The sequence below is a fragment of the Bombyx mandarina genome, chromosome 01, assembly GCF_030267445.1.
Source record: "Bombyx mandarina strain Sakado chromosome 01, ASM3026744v2".
In the NCBI taxonomy this organism is placed as follows: domain Eukaryota; kingdom Metazoa; phylum Arthropoda; class Insecta; order Lepidoptera; family Bombycidae; genus Bombyx; species Bombyx mandarina.
The window spans coordinates 16,537,683-16,565,116 of record NC_143208.1 but is presented as its reverse complement, the minus strand read 5'-3'; the positions used below and the strand labels follow the sequence as shown (position 1 = coordinate 16,565,116).

Sequence of the window (27,434 nt, the reverse complement as noted above, 5' to 3'; positions counted from 1 at the left end):
TGTAATTGCTTCGATTACGGATTTTGTCAGATTTATGTATTATCAATAGAAATTGATTCCTAACACTACCACGTTCACGACTAAGGATCAAAACAATCGTTTTGATATTTTGTAAGCGCGTAAACCGTTAGAAAGTATGTATGTACTATTTTAACGAACGTAAACAATGATTTGCACATACTATTTGACGGTTTAACGTAGGTATGATTGTGAATGCATTTTTGTTACAAAAATTACATTGAATTTTTGCTCTCATTGTGTCCCCGTTCTTCTCTGCCGCAAGCCCGGTAATTATCGATTTCAGTCATTCAGCACACAGATCGCAGTACAAGGTAGATGTGGCATTTTACGCGACGCAACACAATTACTATTATATTGAAATTAAATGTTAGTATGATTTTAAGGAAACGGTTCGGCAGTTTGCGTTTTAATAAACTTATATATTTGAAATGATAGAATGAGGCAAAATCACTATGATAAATACAAAAGATCCGTCCATGTTCCTTTTTTTTTTGACCTGTGCGTATGCATTTAGAGGAGGTTTGTAGGCAATTCAACGTCTCGATTTAAATTTCAACGAGTTCTAATTTGTGTATCATGAGTCTTTGTAACTGATGACACAACACTAATGTACCTACTACATACAATCTGACTGATGTAGCCCTGAACGAGAAACGAAGCATTTTCCTACTGACAAACTCATCAAGTTTAGTATCCATTACGTTTGTCTTATCGAACAGAATTTACAAAGCGTGGTTTTTCAATGCATAACAATTTATATAGTATATTCCTATAGTATATATTATATATATTCCTATAGTATACTTATTTTAGGCCACCAATAATTGAACTTTAGGCTCACCTAGAACGATCGGGACTAAATAATAAAAAAAACTTCAATGTTTTTGATTTTATGATTTGAGAGAGCTGTTTTTATTTTCTTTAAAAAAAAAATGTTTTGTTACTGCCAACAGTAACGTATTTTTTATTGATCTAAACAGATATGGTATATCCGATTATTATATAATTAACTATTGGTTAAAAACTATGTCAAAACTTACGATTTACGATTGGAATTAAAAATCACACAATATAATTTTCTCTGTATTCAAATTCATTATCAGTCAAACTATCGTAAAACAATGTAAACTGTCTCGTCATTTCAATAGAAATGACGTGTCTAAATACACAATATAAAAAGCTACACTTACATATTATTATACTATTGTACAAAATGTAAAAAATAATTTTGCTTAATTTATTACAAATACAGGTGAACAACGCATACGAAAAATTTTTTTTTAAAAGATATCTCCGGCAAATATTTTTTGATTTGAATAAATAAAGATTGTCACAGGAGATCATATTACGTGGTATCCGTTTAGCGAAATCTCTTAGTTTCGCGGTTCTACTAAGGCATAATTCAAACGACATGTACTTACATTTATATTGGGAAAAATTAATTAGTTAATAGACAATATATCTTTTTGTATTTACCATATTATTTGGCTAATTATTTAAACGAATTCATTGTTATATCATTTGTCTATAGCCCGCTTGGGTGTTTGACCCTTTCCTTTGCTGTAGAAGATATCCAAAAACAAACCTGGAAACCAATAAATAAAAATTAATGTTATGTTTTTTACTACCCGCCTTTTCAATGGTATATAACCTAAACGGTAATTTCATATTTTCAAGAGTACAGAGTTATTTTACTTCAATTTGTAAAGATAATATCGTAAAGAACTGACAAAGACAGCGATTTATATAAACTCACCAGAAAACACAAGAGCAGCTCCGATAAATTGACGCAGTATAAGAACGTTGCCAAAGAATATAACCGATGCTAGGACAGTGAAAAATTTCCTAGTGGTCGTCACCACCGAGCATGGCAGTGGACCGAATTCCGAAACCTGGAATATAAATGTGTTTACGTATTATTATTATTGTCATAATACAGGATATTCTATCTATATCCTATAATATATTAAATAGCTACTTTTTTTTAAATGGTGTCGACATTTCGAGTTATGTCCAATTTCAGAGTCATTTGGAGGGCAAAGCCAAGGTGGCGTCCAAAATGCTGGGAGTCCTCAACAGAGTGAAGCGGTACTTCACGCCAGGACAAAGATTTTTGCTTTAAAAGCACAAGTCCAGCCTCGCGTGGAGTACTGCTTCCACCTCTGTGCCGGGGCTCCCGGCTACCAGCTACTTCCATTTGACTCCATATAGAAGAGGGCCGTTCGGATTGTCGATAATCCCATTCTCACGGATCCTTTGGAACCTCTGCGGAGGGACTTCAGTTCTCTCTGTATTTTGAACCATATATTCCTTGGGGAGTGCTCTGGGGAATTGTTTGAGATGATCCCATCATCTCGTTTTTACCATCGCACCGTCCGCGACCCAAGTAGAGTTCATCCATACTACCTAGAGCCACTGCGTTCATCCACAGTTCGTTTTCAGAGATATTTTTTGCCACACAACATCCGGCTTTGGAATGAGCCCCCTCCACGGGGTTTTCCGAGCGCTATGACATGTCCTTCCTCAAACGAGGTTTGTGGAGTAAGCTTAACGGTAAGGAGCGGCTTGGCTCTGCCCTTGGCATTTCTGACGTCCATGCGCGACGGTAACCATTCACCATCAGACGGGCCGTATGCTCGTCTACCAAGGGCAATAAAAAATGCATATATATGGGTTCCGAAATGTAGATTTTCTGTACAATTTTTCTGTACGGTAAATTTTTGTGCGTATGACATTCATGTCATGTTTTACGATCTATTTATTCTTAACCGCCTTCAAAAAAGAAACAAAAACTTTGGTTTTCAGTTTGACTCTATTTGTTTATACATATTATGTATGTGTACCCGGTTCTATTTCGTTTAATTATGATCTCACCAATAGTTTTGGAATTATACGAGAGGAAGCCTACCCAGATAATAATAACTAATAGAAAAGGTCTATGATACAGTTTCTGGTTAAAAGTTGCCCTCATCGTAAACAGCTTCAGCTTTACTATGGTACTCTTTTTATAGCCCTAGACCGGGATGGACTAGCTCATGATTCTGGCGCTATAACTCTTGGAGACGGAACACATGATGCTCTACAGTAGAAAATAGCCAACTTGGTGGTACCTAACGGAGTTTACTAATACTCCCCCTCCTGCACTAGCAGTAAATAGCACTAATAAAACGGTATTATTAAATTAGTATTGAAGCAATAATAAGTTTGTATCCCGCCGCTAGTTCTAAGATATTTAAATGTACATAATAATATGTATTTATCAATGTCTTATTTTCTTGCCTGATTCCTGGTGGGAAGGCGTATCATAAGCCTGCAATAATCGTGTATTTAGTGTTGAAGGCCACGAAACTGTTATTATTCTAAAGCAATGGAGACTTTGACCTCGTGTTGAGCGAGAGCAGCGGTGGTATCCACATTGTGCTGTGCTTCGGCTTTATGCTATACATCGAGTATCGGACACCAGGGAAACCGCGAACTCGTGAGGGGACAATGAGAACCATTTTCAGCTAATCGATAGGACAAGAGTGAAATTAGCCGGAAACACAAGAAATACACACGCTTTTTTTGATAGCGCGATATCCCATGGTACGATTGGTCACATTATTGCACAGCAGTCATCTAACCAAGAAGTTATGTTGTTTCGCAAGGTAAAATAGGGTAATAGCCCAAGAGCCCGCGACGGCAAGACCTTCGTTATTTTATAAAAACTGAAAGTTTTTCCGTGTATGTCTCCAACACAGGTAAGAACGACCCGCGACTATAGAGTTCCGATTGTGGTTACTTGGGCAGGTAACAGGCAGTAAAGGTATATAAAATAGTACCTTAAAGTACTTCCTAATACTTCCTAGTACTCTGGATTTTTTTTTAATGTTTTGTATGGTTTTAATTTTCCTTTCCTAAAGAACGCAGGATAAATTTCAAAAATGACAGCTGATATGCAGTAAACGTTCACAATAGACTAAGCACTCTATCTCACTCACACCCGCATGAACAGTTGTTACCTCGCGCGCGCACCTACAGCGGAGTCTCAGTGTGTCTGGCAAGATGTAAGAATCATTAAAACTGTCTGGCTATTGGGGTAACATATTTTTATAAGTTCCTAAGTAACATATATAAAATTCAGCTTTTATAGTATAACGAAAGTATAATTAAAATTTATTAAAGTTAAGGGAGGGGTGTCTGGCAGGGGGTAGCAACTGTAAAAAGTGTCCGGCAATGAATATCGAAGTCGATTTTGAAGTCGTCGTGGCCTAATGGATAAGACGTCCGGTGCATTCGTATCGAACGATGCACCGGTGTTCGAATCCCGCAGGCGGGTGGGTACCAATTTTTCTAATGAAATACGCACTTAACAAATGTTCACGATTGACTTCCACGATGAAGGAATAACATCGTGCAATAAAAATAAAACCCGCAAAATTATAATTGGCGTAATTACTGGTGGTAGGACCTGTTGTGAGTCCGCACGGGTAGGTACCACCGCCCCGCCTGTTTCTGCCGTGAAGCAGTAATGCGTTTCGGTTTGAAGGGTGGGGCAGCCGTTGTGACTATACTGAGACCTCAGAACTATATCTCAAGGTTACGTTGTAGATGTCTATGGGCTGCAGTAACCACTTAACACCAGGTGGGCTGTGAGCTCGTTCACACATCTAAGCAATAAATAAAAATTAGAAAAACTCGTGATTTCTAAAGATATTCTGGAGTAAATAATAATAAAAAATAGCTTTATACTGTAACGAATTTAAGGTACTATTTTATATACCTTTACTGCTAGTTACCTACCCAAGTAACCACAATCGGAACTCTATAGTCGCGGGTCGTTCTTACCTGTGTTGGTGACATACACAGAGAAACTTTCAGCTTTAATAAAATATCGAAGGTCTGGCCGTCGCGGGCTCTTGCTGTATATTGATGAATAGACCTATTGGATCACATGTTATTGAACTATTAAAAGACATGAACAAAATATATCCGATACAAAGTTAAAATAATGAATTCTAATGTTTATTTATGTGTAAAGTATCGATATACTTTAATTATGTTGACATTAGTAGTTTTTGTTTTAATTGGATTAATAATTAATTTTGAAAATTTTGTTGTCAAATGGCGCATCCAATCTTACTACGCTCTTTGGTCAACCGGCAATATCTACGTTTAATAGTTATAGTGTAACTATTTGTCAGAAGTAGGTAGCATCTGGGAAAGACTAACCTAGATATCCCAGTCCGCCAAATGATGTCTTGTCTCATAATATCACTAAAGGCTTTTTTAGCTGTTACTTTTACTACTTTAGACCCTAATGACGACATTCAAATCAAATTCATATTGGAATAAATGTGAATGTTTTACGATAGAAATATCCATAATATGTACACAAGACTACAAACTTTACACACTTGACGATACTTCGTATTATTACGTATTAGAGATTACGATATTAGGGAACACGATTACATTGAGTATCTTCTTTTTTTTTCAAGCGAGTATAATGTGTCAAGGAATGATATTTTAACGGTGATTGTACTGAAAAATGGAATGGATTATATGCTTTTAAGTTTTTTTAAAATCCAATTTATATTTTAGTCTACAAAACAAAAAGGCTATTATAGACGGCTATCGATAAGCAGTATAGATAGCTGTAGATAAGCAGTTTTTAGAATAAATAAGAATAGTATTTCTTTAATTCAGTTTCAATTTTGCGCTAGTTTAATTATACGATTTTAATATAATATAATATGTATTTTTGTTTTATTTCAATGCTAACAATTTCATTACTGTTTCAGAAAAAGCTTTTAGCCAAGCTACGGACGTTATTCATAAATAAGGATGTAACATTTTACTCGTATTCCATGCTGTAATACTGCACTGAAATACAACGCACAACGTATTTTCCAATCGATTAGGTTCAGTATATACCGGGTGCATACTAGAGTTAAATTTGTCTTTATTCAAGCATTCAGGCTTTACCGGTAATTTCAAGTCGTCATGAATTTTTATTTATTGCTTAGATGTGTCAGTCAATAAGCTCACGGCCCACCTGTTGTTAAATATAAACTGGAGCCCATAGGCATCACGTGTCGCTACCCACCTTGACGCTTGAGGTCATGTCTCAATTGTATAGTTTAGTCAAATTATAATTACTGCGGTTTTGATTTTTATTGAACGATGATGGGACCATCGTGGAAGTCATTCGTAAATATGAGTTAAATACGTATCTCACTAGGAAAAAATATGTGCCTCAAGATTTGACTGATCTGCAGAAAGAAACACGTGTTGAAACTTGTATTGCCTTGTTGAATCGATATAGAAATGAAGGAATATTGGATCGAATTGTGACATGTGATGAAAAGTGGATTCTTTACCATTACCGTAAGCGAAAAACGCAATGGCTGACCTCAGGTCAAACGCCGCAACAATGTCCTAAAGCAAAGCTTACCAATAAAAAGGTTATGGTAACTGTTTGGTGGTCTCAGCATGATGTTATTCACTACACCTTTTTTCGATCTGGTCAAACAATATCGGCAGATATCTACTGTGCCGAACTCAGAACAATGATAGCAAAACTTGCAGTGGAACAGCCCTGACTCATGAATCGATCTTCACCATTATTGCTCCATGATAACGCGAGACAGCACGAGAAACCGTTTTAACTCTACAGGAATTGCAATTAGAAGCCATTCGTCACCCTCCGTATTCGCCAGACCTTGCTCCAACGGACTACCATTTTTTTTTTCGTGATTTGGACAATTTTCTATGTGATAAAAGTTTTCTTCCCAGGAGGCAGTACAAAATGCTTTCACACAGTTGGTAGAATTTAGATCACCCGAGTTCTATCGCAAAGGTATAATTGACCTTTCTATTAGATGGCAGCAATGTATAGATAATAAGGGTAGGTATTTTGATGAAATAAAAATGTTATATAAAAAAAACGAATTTCATTTTTTAAGTACAAATCGGCAATTTCATACTTTATACTCCTAATATATACGGTCCGTCCTGAAATGGTAGTGACTACGATAGAATCTTGTTTAATACTGTTACGTGAGAAAGCAAAAAGGTAAAGGTATTCAGTGTCGAACGTCCAAAGTTAGTTTTTTTATTTCACTACTTATTTGCTGGAGGCCATTACAGCTTCGCGCGGGCAAGTAGGTGAACTCACGCGTTCAACCTGAGTTAATTTGCTAGCACCCGCCCCAGTGAGAGCAGTCATTTGCAGAATCTACCACCGGATCGGAATCGCGATCCACTGAGAAGATCCGGTTGGTTTTATGAAATTAAACATTGCAATATTCAATTATATTTTTATCCATTTTTGTGTGAAGAAAGGGTTTTTTTTAACTGTTGTTTATTCGTCAACTTAAAACAATTTAGTCTCACGGTTGTTGCAAATAAAATTATCATATATTCACATTTATAGCTGGTATTAAAATTTGTGACATTTATCACCACGGTGAGCATTAAAACTGCCTTCTGAAACTGAGTTCTTGCAGTGAGCGATCAGTGTGTTTGTGAAATATACCTACATTGAAATTGTAAAGCTGAAATCTATCGAACTAGGAACTAGGTCATGTTCGCTCGACGATAAAGCCTATAGCCGGCCAAGGGCAATGTTGACGTCACTACGCTAAACGATACCTGGAGATTCAAGTTCGCTTAGCTAACGCCATCTGTTTTTCGATAGGTACTGATTTCTGTAAATTATTCTTATTTTATGATCATATCGTTACGTTTTCGTGTCACTAAATGTATTTATGCATTGTACTTGAAAATAAAAACTCGAACGTATATTAAGGCGGAAATAAAATTTCTTGTAACGATGATTCCATGCCGTGTTCACACAGTTAGTAAATATACATATTAGGCTATCTGGATGAATAGTAAGCATATAAAGTCAATAAGTCGTCCGGTGCATTCGTATGTAGCGATGCACCGGTGTTGGAATCCCGTCGGCGGGTACCAATTTTTCTGATGAAATACGTATTTATCAAAATGATCACGATTGACTTCCACGGTGAAGAAATAACATCGTATAATAAAAACCAAACCCGCAAAATTATAATTTGCGTAATTACTGGTGTTAGGACCTCCTGCGAGTCCGCATGGGTAGGTACCACCACCCTGCCTATTTCTGCCGTGAAGCAGTTAATGCGTTTCGGTTTGAAGGGTGGGACATTACCTTGTTTCTTTTTTTATTTTTTATTTTCCTTGCAGGTAGGCGAGCATACGGCCCACCTAATAGTGAGTGGTTACCGTCGCCCATGGACTTCAGCAATGCCAGGGGCAGAGCCAAGCCGCTGCCTACCGCTTAATACTCTCCACAAGCCTCGTTTGAAGAAGGACATGTCATACCGCTCAGGAAACACCGTGGAGGGGAGCTCATTCCATAGCCGGATGGTACGTGGCAAAAAAGACCTCTGGAATCGCACTGTGGATGACCGCAGTGGCTCCAGGTAGTATGGATGAACTCTACTCCGGTGGCGGGCGGTGCGATGGCAAAAACGAGATGACGATATCATCTCGAATAATTCCTCAGAGCACTCCCCTTAGAACTCATATCTCAAGGAGGGTGGCGGCATTTACGTTGTAGATGTCTATGGGCTCCAGTAACCACTTAATACCAGGTGGGCCGTGAGCTCGTCCACCCACCTAAGAATAAAAAAAAAAACAAATAAAAAATTTAGTCATAAATATATCTTATGTTCTGGTTGTTATAATACTTATCCTCTCATAAACTTTTTTATATTCTTTTCATACAATTTTTTTATCCTTTATTTGTTTTAATTAAATTACTTAAGGTTCGTTTTGTATCATGATCATCATTGTTATCATCATTGTAAATGTACAATATTTTAACGGAACCTATTATTACTCTTACTGAATATACCCAACTATTATTATTCTTTCCCCATTGTACCTATTGTCGGTATTCTAAATAAATAAATAACCAGTAATAACTATTTTGTCTACGGACTCAATTTTTAGTAAATAAATAACTTTTGGCTTTGATTAAATGTTACTATTATATTGAGGTTTATATTTTTATAATCAAATTGTGTTTGATTCAGTTCAAATATACGGATTTCGAAAATTAAATATTTTAAACGAGTATTGTGAATACGCAAGAACGTCAATCTTAGTATTGTGGATTATAAAATTTGTAGATCATATATTATTATCAAAAATCGTTTTTCCGCGAAGGTTTTATTCCAGGGTCCCATATAAAGAAGAACATGTAGGCTTCACCAACTCGCCGACCCAACCTTTTCCAGGGAGCTACTGGGTGTCTCCATCAACGTCCAGCCTTCACACAACGTTCCTCGCATAATGCAGTAAAGGAGAAGAATAAAATCAAACGAAAATCCGCGACAACTCTGCTCGTTAAAATAAGCATTATTTGATGAAATAAAGTACCTGTTTTTTTTTATTTATTTCATGACTTATACTGACTAGCTAGCTAACGTTTTAGTGTCATATTAAGCTGGAGCCCACGAATATTCAAAAGAGGTAGGAGATTACTCCCGTATTTAGAATGTGGGATAAAGGTAATCATGTGAATATTTTTTTAACATTTTAGTAAAAGATTAGAGAAGCAGACACAGTCAGCTACCAAAATGTTGTTTCTTCTGAAAGAGCAAGTAATCTCACAAAAAAAATAGAATAGCATATTTTTTTTATTGCTTTGATGGGTGGACGAGCTCACAGCCCACCTGGTGTTAAGCGGTTACTGGAGCCCATAGACATCTACAACGTAAATGCGCCACCCACATTGAGATATAAGTCCTAAGATCTCAACATAGTTACAACGGTTGCCCCACCCTTCAAACCGAAATGCATTACTGCTTCACGGCAGAAATAGGCAGGGTGGTGGTACCTACCCGTGTGGACTCACAAGAGGTCCTACCACCAGTAATTACGCAAATTATAATTTATCTATATAATTTAATTTAATTAATAATTAAATAATTTATATCTATATAACTATATAGAAAATCACAAAAGAGAACATTTTTATAGTTTTTTTTTGTCTATTTGACATCTGATAAATGCACGTTAGCTTAAGCTTTGCGCGTTCTGATATCAAGATATCATCAACAATTATTGCTTTTTTATGTATGTAAATACTACTAAATTTTTATGCATTACTGGGTGCAACTATAGATTTATGTATTACTGTATTAAATATGTTTTCGTTCGGAAGTCGCCCATAAAATACGTACTAAAAAGGAGCGAAAACTGACGTTTGTAGTTCATCTTTTCTATGAAGTTTTTCTAACTTACTCCTGTTTCAAGTTTCGTCTTGATAGTGAGTTGATGTATTGTTTTATTGGCTGTTGCCGGCGGCGTCGCCCGTGTAGTTAAAAGAAGTGCCATTGATTTTTTCTAAAGGGTCATGTAATTTTCTCATCATCTCATTCTCTCATCTCTTCAATCTCATACCACCGGAAATGGAATTGTTAAAGATAACAATTCCATTTCCGGTTGGTATGAGATTATTGTGCCATCTAAATCTAAGATTACTGCAATTCGCAGACTAGCTTATGGTTGAAATAAAAAAAATCTTTAGAAAATGTGGACTTATGTCACATTTTTTGAAACCCACAGCTTAATCAACTACTCGTAGTCTAGCCATAAATACTGTTACATAAAAACTTTTCTTTTTTCAACATTTTAATTATTTTGAATTTGGAACACGTATGTTATTATAAAACCTTCTTTCGATTTTGCACCATTTCACATATTTTTCCGTGTTCATTATTAAGTTACAATCATCATTATCCTGCCCTTCTCCCACCTGGGGTCGGCGCAACATGTTTTCTCCTTCCATACTCTTCTATCATATACAATTTCTTCGCTCACTCCCCTCTTACCCATATCGTCTTTCACGCAATCCATCCATTTTTCTTAGGTCTATTTCTTCCTCTATATCCTTCCACATTCATAGTTAACACTCTTACCAAGCTCATTTTCATTTCGTCTCATCACATATCTACACCACCCAAACGCGCACTTCTCAGCTTCTCTGTCACTTTCAGACTTCCTCTAACATATTCATTCCGTATTCTATCCATTCTTGTTACTCCACACATCCATCGCAACATTCGCATCTCTGCTGCATGCAATCGCCTTTCATCCGCCACTTTAGTGGTCCAACAAAATGATCCATACAAGACGGCAGACCTCATTAAGGTCTTATATATCTTCCTTTTTAGGGGAAGAGGAATGTGTGAGTCACATGTGGTACCCGTGACCTGCCGCCATTTCATCCATCCTGCGTCGATCCTGTGCCTCAGAGTACGATCCAGTTCACCGTCGCTTTGGATAGCAGACCCTAAGTATCGGAAGTCTTGACATACTGGCAAAGGAGAGCAATGGGTGTAAAATTGGAGAGACCGCCAAAATCACAGAACAGATGTTCGGTTTTCGATCTGCTAATTTTCAGGCCAACACTCTCCAACTTGCATTGCCATTTCTCCAGTATGTTTTGGACCTCGAGCCCGTTTTATCCGACGAGCACTATGTCATCGGGAAACAGCATACACCAAGGGGGCTCTTCCTTTATCTCAGATGTCAAGGCATCCATCACCAGCAGGAAGAGATAGGGACTTAGCACAGACTCTTGGTGTAAGCCGACTGCTACATTGTACTCGTCGGAATTCTCTGCGGTGGTTCGTACATACGTCCTACGTTATTAAGTTACAATATCGAAGTTAAAGGAAATAGGATTGCAGTGATCGCCTTGCATAAAGTGGGTAAAGAGCCGTCGGTAATTTCAAATTTCAGAATCCAGACATTTTAAAAGCTTGGTATTCGCCGTAATATGTTCGTATATCGTACTATCAACGGATACAACAACACTTCGTTTGTCGAAAACCAGAAAAGATCGGGGCGGCCGCGTGCTGTTGGGACTACAAAGGCTATTAATGCTGTTAAAGCCAGAATTCGTCGAAACCCCATTAGGAAGCAAAAAATCTTATCGCGAGAAATGAAGATTCCCGCTAGGACTCTCGCGTATTATAAAACAAGACTGGAGCTCGGTGCTTACCCTCGACATACAGGACATGCCCTAAATCTATCTTTACAATTAAAGAGAGTGGTCCGATCAAAGCGCCTTCTGTTGCGGTACGCAGGTGAAAGGCACAGAAATCTTTACGATGAAAAAAATTTCACGATTGAGGAACAATAAGCAAAATTATAAAGAGTATGCTCACAGTTCTAAAGCTGCTCGAGTGGTCGGAAAAGTACAACGTGGTCATCATCCTGCGTCTGTGATGGTTTGGTGGGGCGTATCTTATCAAGGAGTCACAAAGCTACATTTTTGTGAAAATGAAGTGAAAACTTCAGTCAAATTGTATCAAGATTTGTGTTGATTTGTTGCAACTGTTTTAGAGGACATGGCCTGCTCTAAGCGACACGGCGACATTGAGTCTCTTAAAAAATCTTTGGAAGCAAGCAGTGGTGAAATTTGCCTTGGAAACAGTGCGTAAACCCATAGATTCGTAGCCAAACAGATTAAAGGCCTGTGTAAAGCAAAAGGTGGCCATTTCGAATACAATATATTTTTATTTTTTGCTGAGACTTTAATAATTATGTAGGTATAATTTTTTTATAATATTACATTACTTCATTTAAAAAAATGCATTTTCATTTATAACAGAACTTATGTATGACTAGACTATGTACTTAGTCTGGCCATAAATACTGTTACAATTAAAAATAAACAAAATATTACAATTGAATTTGGAATCTGTCATTTTTATATGATTGCTCATTGAGTTTTCTCATTTTGGCGCCAATACATTGTACAATATTTTGCGATATTAAAATGGAGTGGGGTGATAAAGAGAACCGAATCGCTGTGATTGCATTACACAAAGTAGGTATGGACCCAAATGCAATTTTTAAAACTCTCCATACGCTTAGGATTAGTAAAATGTTTGTGGACCGGGCTATTAATAGGTGCAATGAAACCTCCTCTGTTTGTGACAGAAAAAGGTCTGGCCGTCCACGTAGTGTTCGTACGAAAAAGGTGGTCAAAGCAGTAAGGGAAAGAATTCGAAGAAATCCTGTCACAAAGCAAAAGATTTTATCTCGGTAGATGAAGATGGCACATAGAACCATGTCGCGTATTTTAAAAGATGACTTATGACTTGCAGCCTATAAGAGACGTACTGGTAATTTCTTAACTGATAATTTAAAAGAGAATAGGGTGGTAAAATCGAAACAACTACTGAAGCGGTACGCAAAGGGAGGTCATAGAAAATTTTTGTTTACGGATGAGAAAATTTTTACAATTGAACAACATTTTAACAAACAAAATGACCGTATTTATGCTCAAAGCTCTAAGAAAGCTTCCCAATTAATCGACAGAGTGCAACGTGGGCACTATCCGACTTCAGTGATGGTTTGGTGGGGTATTAGCTATGGAGTATATAGGAGTGACTGAGCCATACTTTTGTGAAAAAGGTATCAAAACATCGGCACAAGTGTATCAAGATACCATTCGTGAGAAGGTAGTGAAGCCCCTTAACAACACCATGTTCAATAATCAAGAATGGTCATTCCAGCAAGACTCGGCGCCAGGTCATAAAGCTTGGTCTACGCAGTCTTGGTTGGAAACGAACGTTTCGGACTTTCTCAGAGCTGAAGACTGGCCGCTGGATTGTGATTTATGGTCAGTTTTAGAGAGTACGGCTTGCTCTAAACGCCAGATAATTTGGAGTCCCTAAAACAATCCGTAAGATTGGCAGTGAAAATTTTTCCCATGGAAATAGTGCGTGCTTCTATTGATAACTGGCCTCAAGGTTTAAAGGACTGTATTGCAGCCAATGGAGACCACTTCGAATAAGCTTTTTATACTTTAAATTGTTTTATATTTATGTATTAAACTAACACACTGTAAAAGTAATAAATGTTATTTGCAATAGAATTTTTTTTTCCTTCGTCTCAGTATTTATGGCAAGACAAGGTATATACTCGTAAATAAAAATCATTGTTCATATGTACATATGTATGGATGTTCTCTATGCCTCCCTAAGCCATTAATTTGGTCAATGCCCGGGACTCAGCAGTTGAACATATCGCACCTTTAGAATTATAGAGACCCGCTTCGAAATTTTAGGATTTCGAATTTAATTAAAAAATAGACCTAGAACGACCTTTTTCAAGAACTCATAATAATCAAATGACCAAAAGTAGCTTAGAAAGGGACCAACTTATCCAATGGTCTCTTTCACTCCTTCCTCTACCTCTACGTCTTTTCGGTTTGAAAACCTTATTCGACGTTTTCCAAAAACACATTTTTTGGGTCGGGTCTCTATAGGTCTAAAGATGCGATATGTTATGCAAAAGTCTGTCTTTCATTAATTTGTGCAACCCTGCTACTGAATAGTTCTGACATCGTAGAGCTAGAGCTGTATTACAGCTACGAGTCTGGATGGTCGGGCCCGCCATATAAATGGCGCCGTCTCTTGATTGTGAGGTAAATAGTAAACTAGTTGAACATTACAGTAAAAGTTACACATTTCCTCAACCTCGTATCTGGCTCAGTTGACACATTACACAACCGAATGAAATAATGGTATGCGAAGCTCATATCGAATAAGAATTAATACTTACTGAAGTATAAAAAAAATCGCCTAATTTGTAAATAAAAATATTTGTATCAGTTTGTTAAGGGTTTTTACATGAAAAAAAAAAACCAAATTAAGCAAGGGGCAAATGTAAACGCATTTTTTTCCTTTTTTTTTTGTTTTTTTTTTTTTTTTATATTAATTTATTTTTCTCCTGATTTTATGATTGACAGTAATACTAAAAATATTTATGATATAAGTACATAATATATGTACATACATATTGTCACACAAATATTCAGTTTAAAATACGTAAGATTGATGAAAGGGGAACAAACTATGCATACCTTACTTTCTAACCTATAGGCATACAAAGACGATGCTAATGACGTCATCATACTAAAAACAGCAAAGAACTAAAAATCTAGGAAAGTTTCTAATGTTTTATGTTCAACTCAAACTAAAACACTGAGTTTAACTGAAAATAGCCTCTGTCGAAAAATGCTTTATTTCACAATATATGATTAGTATCTTTTAGTTAGTTTCAATTTCACGAAATTCATATTATTAATTTGTAGCCGCTCTTTTCGTACTTAGCTCTAAATGTACTTAAAATAATACACAACTCATTACTTCTATTGTTTCCTATATTCAGTAGATGAAGAAAATAACTACATACACCCTACAATATATTTTCTTTTATAACAAACATGGATATGGTATTTACAGTACCTATGCGTGTTTAAAATAAAATGGGCTCCTGCTGTTTGTTTTAAATCTATTATTGCTTCATTTATGGGGATGCGTTCCTATTTTTTGGCGAGGGATTGGATAATGACATAAATGTATTTTTGACGTGACAACGTCTTATAATTCGATGGAGCCGGCTGCACGCACGAAAAAACATGACTCATGCGGCATTACCTCGCTCTGAGATGTTCCATTTAAGGCTTGAAGTACAAGCGAGAGCGCGCAACGAGCGACAAAGAGGCACAATCGGCCTCCGCATTCGGCAGCGTTCGACATCTGTCTCTCTCCTACTTGAGTGAGCGATGCATCCGCGTGGACAGCTGCTATACAATAATACATTTACATGTTTTCGTCAAGTATGAAGTTCAGTGGAAAGTGAATGTGGTGTCAATTGTTTATAGCAAAGATAATTGCGATAATTGAAAAATGAAACCATTCCATCAGTATGTTCTTATGACGTTGTCACGTTCAACTATCGTCAGTAAACCGACTTTACAGACAACTAATTTTTTTCTTTTTCGTGAGCACGGTCAAGAAAGTTACTTTCTTCATTTTACCAAAATAACAGTTTTGTGATTCTAAATGTATTAAATAATACAATTTACCAATACTGTACGTAACAATATTGGAAACATGCATGCATGCTTCAATTTCACCCAAGCCGTTTTTTTAGCTGAGGAAATTGCATTGAGAACATTAATGCAGTCATTCACATCAGTTATTTATTTGTTTTAAGTTTTTGATTTGCAATATCCAATTCGTCATCATGACACCTGATGTAATTTTGCCAAAAATATCACTACTCATAAATATGTATAATGCACTGCAAAAATGTATTGTCAAATTTAGAAAATTTTACAAACTATTTTTGCAGCATATATAAGATTACCAACATTTTAGTATTTAATAAATACAACATAAAATTAATCCCGTACATATATAAATAGGATATGGTATAACAGTATACATATACATTTTGTTACGTCAATTTTTTTTCCATATTACTTACCATATTACTAACTAGTTTCCATATTACTTACTAGTTCAATATCCTCATCCAAGATTCAACAAAAAATACTTGTCGAATCCCTGATATCACTAATCCAATTTCTTTGATCATACTATGTGTCATGAAGTGTGTCATACTATGTATCATGAAATCTTCTACGCAGTGGTGCCAACAGTGAAATTGATAGACAGAAGTTTTTTCAGAAAAAACATAGCTTTTTTTTATTGGTAAAAGATTTTTTTGGCAAATTATGAAAACCAGGTATGTTTACTTAGGTAATATGATAGTCATTTACATACTAAGTAATTAAGAAGATAAAACAAATTAAATATCAATAATCACCGTAAATATAGAATTTGTCTATTTACTTATGTTTATAACTGTGCATATCTTTCATATATATTATTTTGAACCGAAGTGTTTTTTTTTGTTTTTTGTGTATCATAGCTTGAGCAATAAACAAGAATAAAACTAATTTTGAAGCGCTATGTCGAATAAATATGTTTGTATTTTGAATAAATAAGCGACTATTAAAGAAAAAAAATAGCATTTTATTCATGTAAATAATTGTAATATAATAAATTAAGTACCTAACGCTCGGAAAGTGGCAACACTGATTAACTTAATTTGTAAAAAATATGGGATCAATGAAACAGATTAAGAAATATCTCATTTGTCGAGAGATATTATCCACTACATTTAATTCAGCATCTGACAAAGAAATTGGATGAGTGGGACACAATCCTAATTTCCGGCCGTGGAAAGAATGCGCTCCTGACAGGTCGTGATCGCAATTTTGATAGTACGATAACTTATGATTAAATAACTTTGAGGTAGGACGGGATTAACTATAGCTCTCTAGGTTAGATGGACCTTTTGTGAATCATTGCAGAGAGGTTCACAAAATTTTCTCGTAATGCAGCTATTGCAATCGTATGTAGTATGTATGTTGTTGTTTCTTTTATTACTGTGTCTTTACTAACTTATTTGTAAGAAATAACTGTTACTAACATTTATATGGATTATTATCTGAAATAAAGAATTTAATAATAATAATAATAAGTTATAGCTCAACTCAACTTAAAAAGGCTTCGGCTTAAAATTAAAAAATAAACAAATAAGAAAACATAAGTACTGAACTGTTACGTTTCTTATAAAATTATATTTTGTAGTTATAATCTACAAATAACAGAATAAAAGGGACTAAAAAAGTTAATTGAATCATAAAACTGCGCTCACACATGACATGCGAAGGCAAGTAGCGTACCTATACTTACTAGCTTTTTTTTAAATATTTATGGTAAAAAAGGGCATTCCCAAATGGCATGTTGAGCTCACACTCTACAACAACTCTACAACTACCCCTTTTGCCGTTCCGTTTATTCCTGTGATGCGGTTTTCCTTTTGGTGCTCTTGCTTATAACTGAGCTTCGGAATAAGCTATCCTTATATTATATTGTGTTGTGTTGTACCGAAGCGGTGCATAATAAAGCGGCAAATGAAAAGTGAAACCCGTAGGACAAATTTACAATCAGGTGATTAATTTGACCTCAATGAAATCAGACAGCTATTTGGGAACTGAAAACAGTGAACAGGATTTATATGACATCATTGAAAGCAGCTAAATTGTTTAACGCAAGTAAAAATATTTTATTTATATTATATTAAAATTAAAGAAAAGTTATTTTTGAAAGATATATATATATATATATATATATATATATATTTGCGGAGATTAATCCGACTATTGCTCTTAAATCCTATTCATTGCCGAGATATACAAAAACAGCAATCACACGCTCCTTCTTAGATAGACGATAGATAATCGACATCAATAAAGGGTAAAAGGCCCGGCTTGTATAGCAAGGCTGTTCGTTTAAATAAATAAAGCATTTAACAGAAGACTCGGCGGTGGCTTGATAACATTGTCAGAAAATTTTCGGAAGTCAGTCTAATCAATTTTTTTACGACAAGTAAGCAGGCACAAGTGCGTTATGAAATAAGAAGAATTTGTTCTAGAATGTGGTTCGGGCGTTCTCAATATTTTTTCGTGTCCTACCAGTATAATACGATTGAGGCAGTTCAAGCTCAAAATAAAAGGTAACGCAACACGCCACGATACGATCAAACTATTAAGGAAACGATAAAATTACATAAGATAAATTCGGCGACGGTTGCCTTAAAATAGTAAAATATAGTTTCGAAACCTATGAACGAGACAGAGAAATATCTATCATGAATAACAAATTGATTATCTATACATATTTTGAAGTTCATAATAATTATATTATAGTACACATAATATGTAGACGTAAGTAATTAAGAAAACAGCGCCACCTCAAAGGAATCAGAACCTAATTCACTATTTCCAACTGTTTTGGAATTTCTCATTAATTTTAATTATCGATAAACAGCACTCAAAAATATTTTGACAGCCTTAAAGTCGTTAATAGTTACGCGCTGGGGTTCGGAATAAATATAAAGTTATCCCAAAGTACAAATTAACACTGTATTAGAACTTAGAGCACTTAAAACACTTTAAAATTCTCAATACGCTTCTTCCGCTTCGCTTCAGGTGATCCGTTCGCTGTTTCGCTTCGAGTAGTTCCGATTAGTAACTGACTGCGTGCCATCTCTGCAACGCTTTTATAGTCGTTACGACATCCTTAGAATCGTCGAGAATATTCCACACATTTCCAGTATTGTGCGTTTCCGCTATCTGACAATAGATGGCGTTGTACTTCTCGAGCTTTCTAAGTCCTTTGATATTCGTTCGGCTATTCGGCGATAGATTGCAATATCTCTTACCGGCGTAACAATATTTATTTTAAAATAGAACACTATCCGACGATGTCTTGAAGGGCGAGCAGTATAACTGCTATTCTTTGAATATCTCATGTTTTTTATTTGGTTTTATTTGTTTACACTTTGCGTTACCGGACGAAGGTCTTTTAGCAAGCTCCAAATATTTTTGTCATAACGTTAACTATAAAAATTCATGCACGTTACTTATGTTTTAGTTTTGATTTCTACTGATATTTAATTACAGATATTATTTCAATAAGCCGAAACGTAGAGAATATTCCGGTGAGTAGAAAAAGCGCAATAAAGGCACTAAAGAATGGACTGAAATAAACCCAAATAGCTCGTATTTCAAGATCGTTACTGTATGGAATAAGTTGATAATAAACGAATACTATATTGAGACCTTAGAACTTATATCTCAAGGTGGGTGGGGTGGTGCATTTACGTTGTAGATGTCTATGGGCTCCAGTAACCACTTAACACCAGGTGGGCTGTGAGCTCGTCCACCCTATATACGCAATAAAAAATAAATAAAGACTAACTAAAATAGTGGACGTCCAAAACAATCTGTCTCCTACACGCAATCACTACGTAAGTTCTTTATTTTTCCTTACACAATCGTTTACAGCCTACGGGACTATTCCAACCACACGCGAACAAGATAAATCATCAACAAGTTATGTCCGAAAATCAGTTGGAACGATGCAAAGAAAGAAAAATATAATGTCTACATTCACATTTCCACTATTAAACAATTCTTGAAACTCTTTGATTACGTGGACGAAGACCGACGAAAAAGCTATTGGTATCTACGAATTGTGAATTTACGAAAAATTTGTAGTGATGAAAGCAGATTCAATTTAATGTCACATGACGGTATCGACTATTAATTGAATTAAATTAATTGAATAATTCGTCAAAATACTTTTGAGCGCTAATATTAATTTAAAATAAAGGTCCGCAGCTAAATTCTCGCTTGTTTTTTAAAATTGATAATGTAACTTTATTGTGAAAAATTGTCTAAAGATTTAATTTATCCTTTGATGAGCGGAACTGCTGACCATGAGCCATTGAACGTTACAAATAATAATCGGACGGCGTAATATCTAGAGATCCATTGTGAATGGCGCCGAAAGACCCATTTGATCGTTTCCAAGTTTTAGCGGGTTTGGCAAAGCAAGGATGAGCGTTATCATGCAAGAGCATCTGTTCGTATTTTGGCTGCTGTTCGCACGATGCTCGGTTTAATCGCTTTCACTAACTTCGATATTTTCGCCCAATGACGGTTTCATTCCGTTCCGATAGCTCATAATAATTAATGCCGACCTGGTCCTACCAAATACACAGCTCAACTTTGGCAGTGTGAATATTCGGCCGGCCTGATGACGTAGACTCTTGACCAGGTAATACCAGATAATTTGGTTAGATTGCAGTATTGAATCCAATTTTCACCACCCGTCACGAAGCTATGAACAAAGCCTTTTCTTTTATACAGCCTTTTCACAGGCGACAAAATGTTACTCGGCATCTCTTCGCTTCAACTCATAAGGAACCCAAATTCTTTACCTATGAATCATTCCCGATGCATTCAATTGCTTGGAAATGTCTTGGCGAGCAGATCCTAATACTGGAGCAAGTTGACTATGCGTTTGGCACGACTCCTGAACATCAATGCCTCTAATGCAGCCTCTTCGAAGGATTTTGGCTTTCCTTTACGCAGACGGTTGTGAGCATTAAAATCACTATTTTTGAATCGACGAAACCAATCACGTCACGATTGTTTCGCTCAAAGCAGGATCGCCGTAAGCATTTTGGAGCCCTCGATGTGGTTCAGTCGCCGTTTTCTTCGAATGGCAAAATAAAAGCAACACTCCCCGCAAATAATGCCATAGTTAGTACAAAAGCAGACATTTTCAGACAATCCAAACTAGTATATCACACAACAAAATCACTAATGTGTGAAAGAGGTTTGTTTACCGTATCTCTAGGCTCGGTTCACAATGTTTTAGATCTGTCAAAATAGAGCGACTTATGGCTGCAGCCATCTATTGACAAACAGCGAAAACTTAGTTGCGCACGCCTAGCATTTTTGTATCCATATGTATAACCATTTAAACAAATGAAACTAATAAAGTGAAAACAATAAATGGCAAATGAAACCGTAAAATTTGAACTACATGTAAGACTCCCGTAATCCGAAGAAAATATAATAAATAAGTGTAAGTAAGTACAAATAATTATTAGTATAATTAAGTATATTATATTTTCCATCACTAGCATGACCAATTGACAGACCGTCAGGATCGCAATTTCTCGTCGGCTCAATAATAATGTTTAATAATAATATCTTACCATTGGGAATCCGCATACGTCAAACGTTATTTTGCTTTGTAGCTTTCCTTTTTTTTTTTGAACCGAGATTCATTTTTTTTACAAAACGTTTAATAATCATTAAATATGCACCTTTGAGATATGAATGATTTTATGAAATTCTAATTTAAGCAAACATTGTTGGAAAATTCGTTAAAATTCAATTTACAAAAGGGATTTTTAATTGCAAAACTAACTCACCATATAAAATATAAACAGTTGGCCTAGAGCTCCCATTAGAGCCAAGCTGATGATAAATACGATGACTTCGGGGTACACAGACACGAAACGGATAAACTGGAATATTTCACCGCTCAATACCACGCCGATCGTTAGAATTATAGTAGACCTAAAATGCATTTTCAATACTCATTTAAAACATCAACACTTATTTACGATATGATCGCATTCAGCATTTTCCTTTTTATTAGAAATTGCTATGTTAAGCTTTAAAAGTATTATATTAGTTTTGTTAATTCTAGTTCTAGCTTTACAATTTAACAGTCTGTGTGGCACAGGCAGATAAGCCTTTATTTAATATGTTAATTCACGAGAATAAAAATAAATGCCAACAAAACAAAGTTCGCGGTGTGCAATCGCTAAATATACGGATAATTCGCTAAGGCTGAGGCATAGCAATTCTAATGAAAAGTGAAGAACGTTTCTAATTTTAGTTGATCTATTGTTCTTCTCGCGCGACATCTTGTTTATCACTGTTACACTGTTCCAGTTTTTTTTATGTCATTTTTCAGATACGATAGGCACAAACTCGACATACCACCAGTTTGTGTTCAACATCATTGCGTACGCAGTTGGAGAATGTTCGCTTTTAATCCGTTCCTATAAAAAGAGAAAGAAAAAATGATTATTTTGAATTTATTCCAACTGAAGTTTCTGAGTAGGATTTTCATTTCAAACTAAATGAAAATTTATTGGGCTATATATATTGTCGAGCCCCACTATAAGAATTCATCACATGTTGAAAGCATCTTATCGAAAAATTATGCTCAATCAAACTTTCATGCGAAGTAATCGTGTATTTTAGTTTGAAGTGCGTGACAATCATAAAACTATGTCTTTGACTTAGGCCTCAAGTCTCGAAATGGGTGACGGAATTCACCTTGTGTTACTATGAGTTCCGGTAACCACTTAACACCAAATAGGCCATGAGGTCGTTCACTTAATACACTTAGTCTGGCCATAAATACTGTTACAATTAAAAATAATAAAAAATCTATTGCAAATAACATTTATTACTTTTACACTGTGTTAGTTTAATACATAAATATAAAACAATTTAAAGTATAAAAAGCTTATTCGAAGTGGTCTCCATTGGCTGCAATACAGTCCTTTAAACGTCGAGGCCAGTTATCAATAGAAGCACGCACTCTTTCCATGGGAAAAATTTTCACTGCCAATCGTACGGATTGTTTTAGGGACTCCAAATTATCTGGCGTTAGAGCAAGCCGTACTCTCTAAAACTGACCATAAATCATAATCCAGCGGATTAAGATCGGGACTAGACGACGGCCAGTCTTCAGCTCTGATGAAGTCCGAAATGTTCGTTTCCAACCAAGACTGCGTAGACCGAGCTTTATGACCTGGCGCCGAGTCTTGCTGGAAGGACCATTCTTGATTATTGAACATGGTGTTGTTAAGGGGCTTCACTACCTTCTCAAGAATGGTATCTTGATACACTTGTGCCGATTTTTGATACCTTTTTCACAAAAGTATGGCTCAGTCACTCCTTCATAGCTAATACCCCACCAAACCATCACTGAAGTCGGATAGTGCCCACGTTGCACTCTGTCGACTAATTGGGAAGCTTCCTTAGAGCTTTGAGCATAAATACGGTCATTTTGTTTGTTAAAATGTTGCTCAATTGTAAAAAAATTGTCATCCGTAAACAAAAATTTTCTATGACCTCCCTTTTCGGACGAGGCTGTCTCACGGGGCAGGGTGGCGCTGGCGGTGTCTCTTGACATCGCCAACGCATTTAACACCCTGCCCTGGTCCGTGATAGGGGGGGCACTGGAGAGGCATGGAGTGCCCTTCTACCTCCGCCGGCTGGTTGGCTCCTATTTGGAGGCCAGGTCGGTCGAATGTACCGGGTACGGTGGGACCCTTCACCGTTTTCCGGTCGTGCGTGGTGTTCCGCAGGGGTCGGTTCTCGGACCCCTCTTGTGGAACATTGGGTATGACTGGGTGCTGAGGGGTGCCCTCCTCCCGGGCCTCCGCGTTATTTGTTACGCGGACGACATGTTGGTCGTGGCCCGGGGGGATGATTATAGAGAGTCTGTCTCGCCACAGCTGGAGTGGCCCTCGTCGTCGGGAGGATAAAGAGACTGGGCCTCGACGTGGCGCTCAGTAAATCCGAGGCCTTGTGGTTTCACGGGCCGCGGAGAGCGCCACCTGTCGTCGCCCACATCGTGGTTGGAGGCGTCCGGATAGGGGTCGGGGTGCAGATGAGGTACCTCGGCCTCGTGTTGGACAGCCGGTGGGCTTTTCGTGCTCACTTTGCGGAGCTGGTCCCCCGATTAATGAGGACAGCCGGTTCTTTGAGCCGACTGCTCCCGAATATCGGGGGGCCGAATCGGGTTGTGCGCCGCCTCTATGCAAGGGTGGTGCGATCGATGGCCCTGTACGGTGCGCCTGTATGGGCTGAGCCACGCAATCGGGCCACTATGGCTCGGTTCCTGCGCCGGCCGCAGCGCACCGTTGCTATCAGGGTCATCCGCGGATATCGCACCGTCTCCTTCGAGGCGGCGTGTGTGTTGGCGGGGACGCCGCCATGGGAGCTGGAGGCGGAGTCGCTCGCTGCCGATTATCGGTGGCGCAGCGAGCTTCGTGCTCGGGGCGTGGCGCGTCTCCCCGAAAGTGAGCTGCGGGCGCGGAAGGCCCATTCTCGGCAGTCCGTGCTCGAGTCGTGGTCGAGGCGGTTGGCCAACCCCACGTGGGGTCTACGGACCGTCGAGGCGGTTTACCCGGTCTTTGATGACTGGGTGAATCGTGGCGAAGGACGTCTCACCTTTCGTCTGGTGCAGGTGCTGACCGGGCACGGATGCTTCGGGAAGTACCTGCACCGGATAGGAGCTGAGCCGACGACGAGGTGCCACCACTGTGGACACGACCTGGACACGGCGGAGCATACGCTCGCAGTCTGCCCCGCTTGGGAGGTGCAGCGCCGTGTCCTGGTCGCAAAGATAGGACCGGACTTGTCGCTGCCAGGTGTCGTGGCGTCGATGCTTGGCAGCGACGAGTCTTGGAAGGCTATGCTCGACTTCTGCGCGTGCACCATCTCGCAGAAGGAGGCGGCGGGGCGAGTGAGGCAAAGCTCTCCTCACTACGCAGAAATCCGCCGCCGCCGAGCAGGGGGTCGGGATCGGGGTCCCGTCCGTAACCCGGCCCCCTAAGAGCTTCGGGCTCCACCCGCTTTGTGCGGAGAGGAGCCTAGGCGTGGGGTGGCGTGGTAGGCCGCGTTCCCCCGACCGCTCCGGGGGAAGGTGTAGCGCGGCGCCATTAGTGCGGGCTCTTGGCCCGTCGACCGAGGGAACCGGCGGTCGTGTCGCTGGCAGCCGCCGGTCCGGCGTCTGGGGGACGGCGGGATGGACGTAATATGCTCTGCGTAAACCCTGTCCCGCCGTCTCAATAGCTCCGACTGGGTTCCCGCCCGGTCCGGGGTAGGGCGCCGGCTGTGAGCGGCAGGAGTTTTTGGTGAGGTTCGACTCCCACATACCCCACCTGCCGTGCGGGTGGGAATTCGGCGATTTTCTCCTGTGGAAAAAAAAAATTACCTCCCTTTGCATACCGCTTCAGTAGTTGTTTCGATTTTACCATCCTTTTAAATTATCAGTTAAGAAATGACCAGTACGTCTCTTATAGGCTGCAAGTCCTAAGTCATCTTTTAAAATACGCGACATGATTCTAGGTGCTATCTTCATCTCCCGAGATAAAACCTTTTGCTTTCGGACAGGATTTCTTCGAATTCTTTCCCTTACTGCTTTGACCACCTTTTTCGTACGAACACTACGTGGACGGCCAGATCTTTTTCTGTCACAAACAGAGGAGGTCTCATTGCACCTATTAATAGCCCGGTCCACAAACATTTTACTAATCCTAAGCGTATGGAGAGTTTTAAAAATTGCATTTGGGTCCATACCTACTTTGTGTAATGCAATCACAGCGATTCGGTTCTCTTTATCACCCCACTCCATTTTAATATCGCAAAATATTGTAGAATGTATTGGCGCCAAAATGAGAAAACTCATTGAGCAATAAGGGTGAGACCGATATATTACTATTCATTACGATATTCGTAATACAGCTTGTATTCTTGTATCGGTAACCCGTCGAATTCTGATATGCTAATATTCCGTATTCACTTTATTCATAATACTCAGCTAACTCACATCGGTCGGGTTGTATCTATCACTCGAAAATATACTGGCATACGCCGTATGTGTCTCGTGAATATCTGTCTATCACATTCATAACAATACTGCATGCGCTAAGAGTAAGTGAGATAAACTACATGTTTATATACTGAGCAATGAAAAAAAGTACATATCATTATGAGCTTAAGAACTATTTTGTATTGCACTTTTTACATGTCAAAGATGCTAGTGGGAATTTTTAAATGCATTACTTTTTAATGTTTGAACCTTCATTTCTTGATTCAACTAAAGATTCTACTCAAGGCAAAATAGTGCATTTTTACATTTATTGGAATAAAATCGGGGAGCTTTATTTTCATTATTTTAATTTTATTTTCTGTTCCCTTCGAATTAGTTGGGTTTAAAACGATGATTTGAAAAACGGAAGTTGACATTGTTTACCAATTTCATAAATTAAAATATTTCTACACAAACGTAATACGGCCAGAACTAAATTAAGTGTTTTTACGTAATAAATTAAGATGACAATATATTTTTGCGGTGGTATTTAATTATCTTCTAAGAACTTCTCAAAATATAAATAAAAGTTTGATTTTTGAATCGAAATGACTTTCTAAACAAACGGTTCGTGGATTATAACTATTTCTGACCGACGTACCAGTCTTTCGGTAGAAACAGTAAAAAAGCTGATGTTTTTATGCACCAATAAGAAATAAATAATATTACTAACTTGTTGTTTATATTAATGTACAATGTTGACCAAATTCTGATTTAATAATAATATTAATTTTAATGTACATAATATTACTTGTAAAATATTTAGTATGAAGTCAAATTCAACCTAGATACAATATACTATTTATATTACTAAGAACTAATTTATGTGTATTATCTATGATTATTAACTTATTTCACGAATACAATATATAATGAATATAATATTAGTATTAGCTAATATGTATTGACAAATATCGGTATTAACCCATCTTTAATGAGCAATCATATAAAAATGACAGATTCCAAATTCAAATGTAATATTTTGTTTATTTTTAATTGTAACAGTATTTATGGCCAGACTAAGTATATACAATAAAAACAAAAAAATGATCCTATAAAAAAACAGAGCAGACTTCGATGGTAAGGCATGGTAATGTATAAATTCTAAAGGCTGTTGCAAATTCCTAGCTGTATTGTCTACTGGTGCTATGTAGACAAGATTGGTACAGATTAATCTAGGACCGTGCTATCTCTTTGGACAACTGTTGCATATTTTCTTACACATATTATATATAGATTCAAGAATGAAGATGCACTGTAATAGATTTGTTTCTTAGGCGGACTTTAAGTATGTTGGTCGGAAATCGTTATAATAAACACTAAGAAAGATCGCCTTAGGAATCTAAAGTAACTATAGTAGAATTATTTTGTCCGTGCAGTTTGGGTCATAAAACATAGAGCCTGGCCAGCGAAAGTAGACACTCAAATTATTTGCAGTCTTTTCGTATGGCAATGTTA

General features: G+C 37.5%; 1 protein-coding gene across 1 annotated transcript in view; it reads right to left on the bottom strand.

The window, feature by feature from the left end:
* Positions 1 to 902: 902 nt before the first annotated feature.
* meigo (Solute carrier family 35 member B1 homolog meigo) overlaps positions 903 to 27,434 on the bottom strand; it is a 32,922-nt gene continuing 6,390 nt past the window's right edge. Inside the window, exons 4-7 of the mRNA XM_028187365.2 lie at positions 22,304 to 22,365; positions 21,727 to 21,874; positions 1,778 to 1,913; positions 903 to 1,606 (exon numbers count right to left, since the gene is read on the bottom strand). Coding sequence (XP_028043166.2) covers positions 1,539 to 1,606; positions 1,778 to 1,913; positions 21,727 to 21,874; positions 22,304 to 22,365 — 414 coding nt within the window. The 3' untranslated portion in view covers positions 903 to 1,538. The remainder of the gene's footprint in view (positions 1,607 to 1,777; positions 1,914 to 21,726; positions 21,875 to 22,303; positions 22,366 to 27,434) is intronic.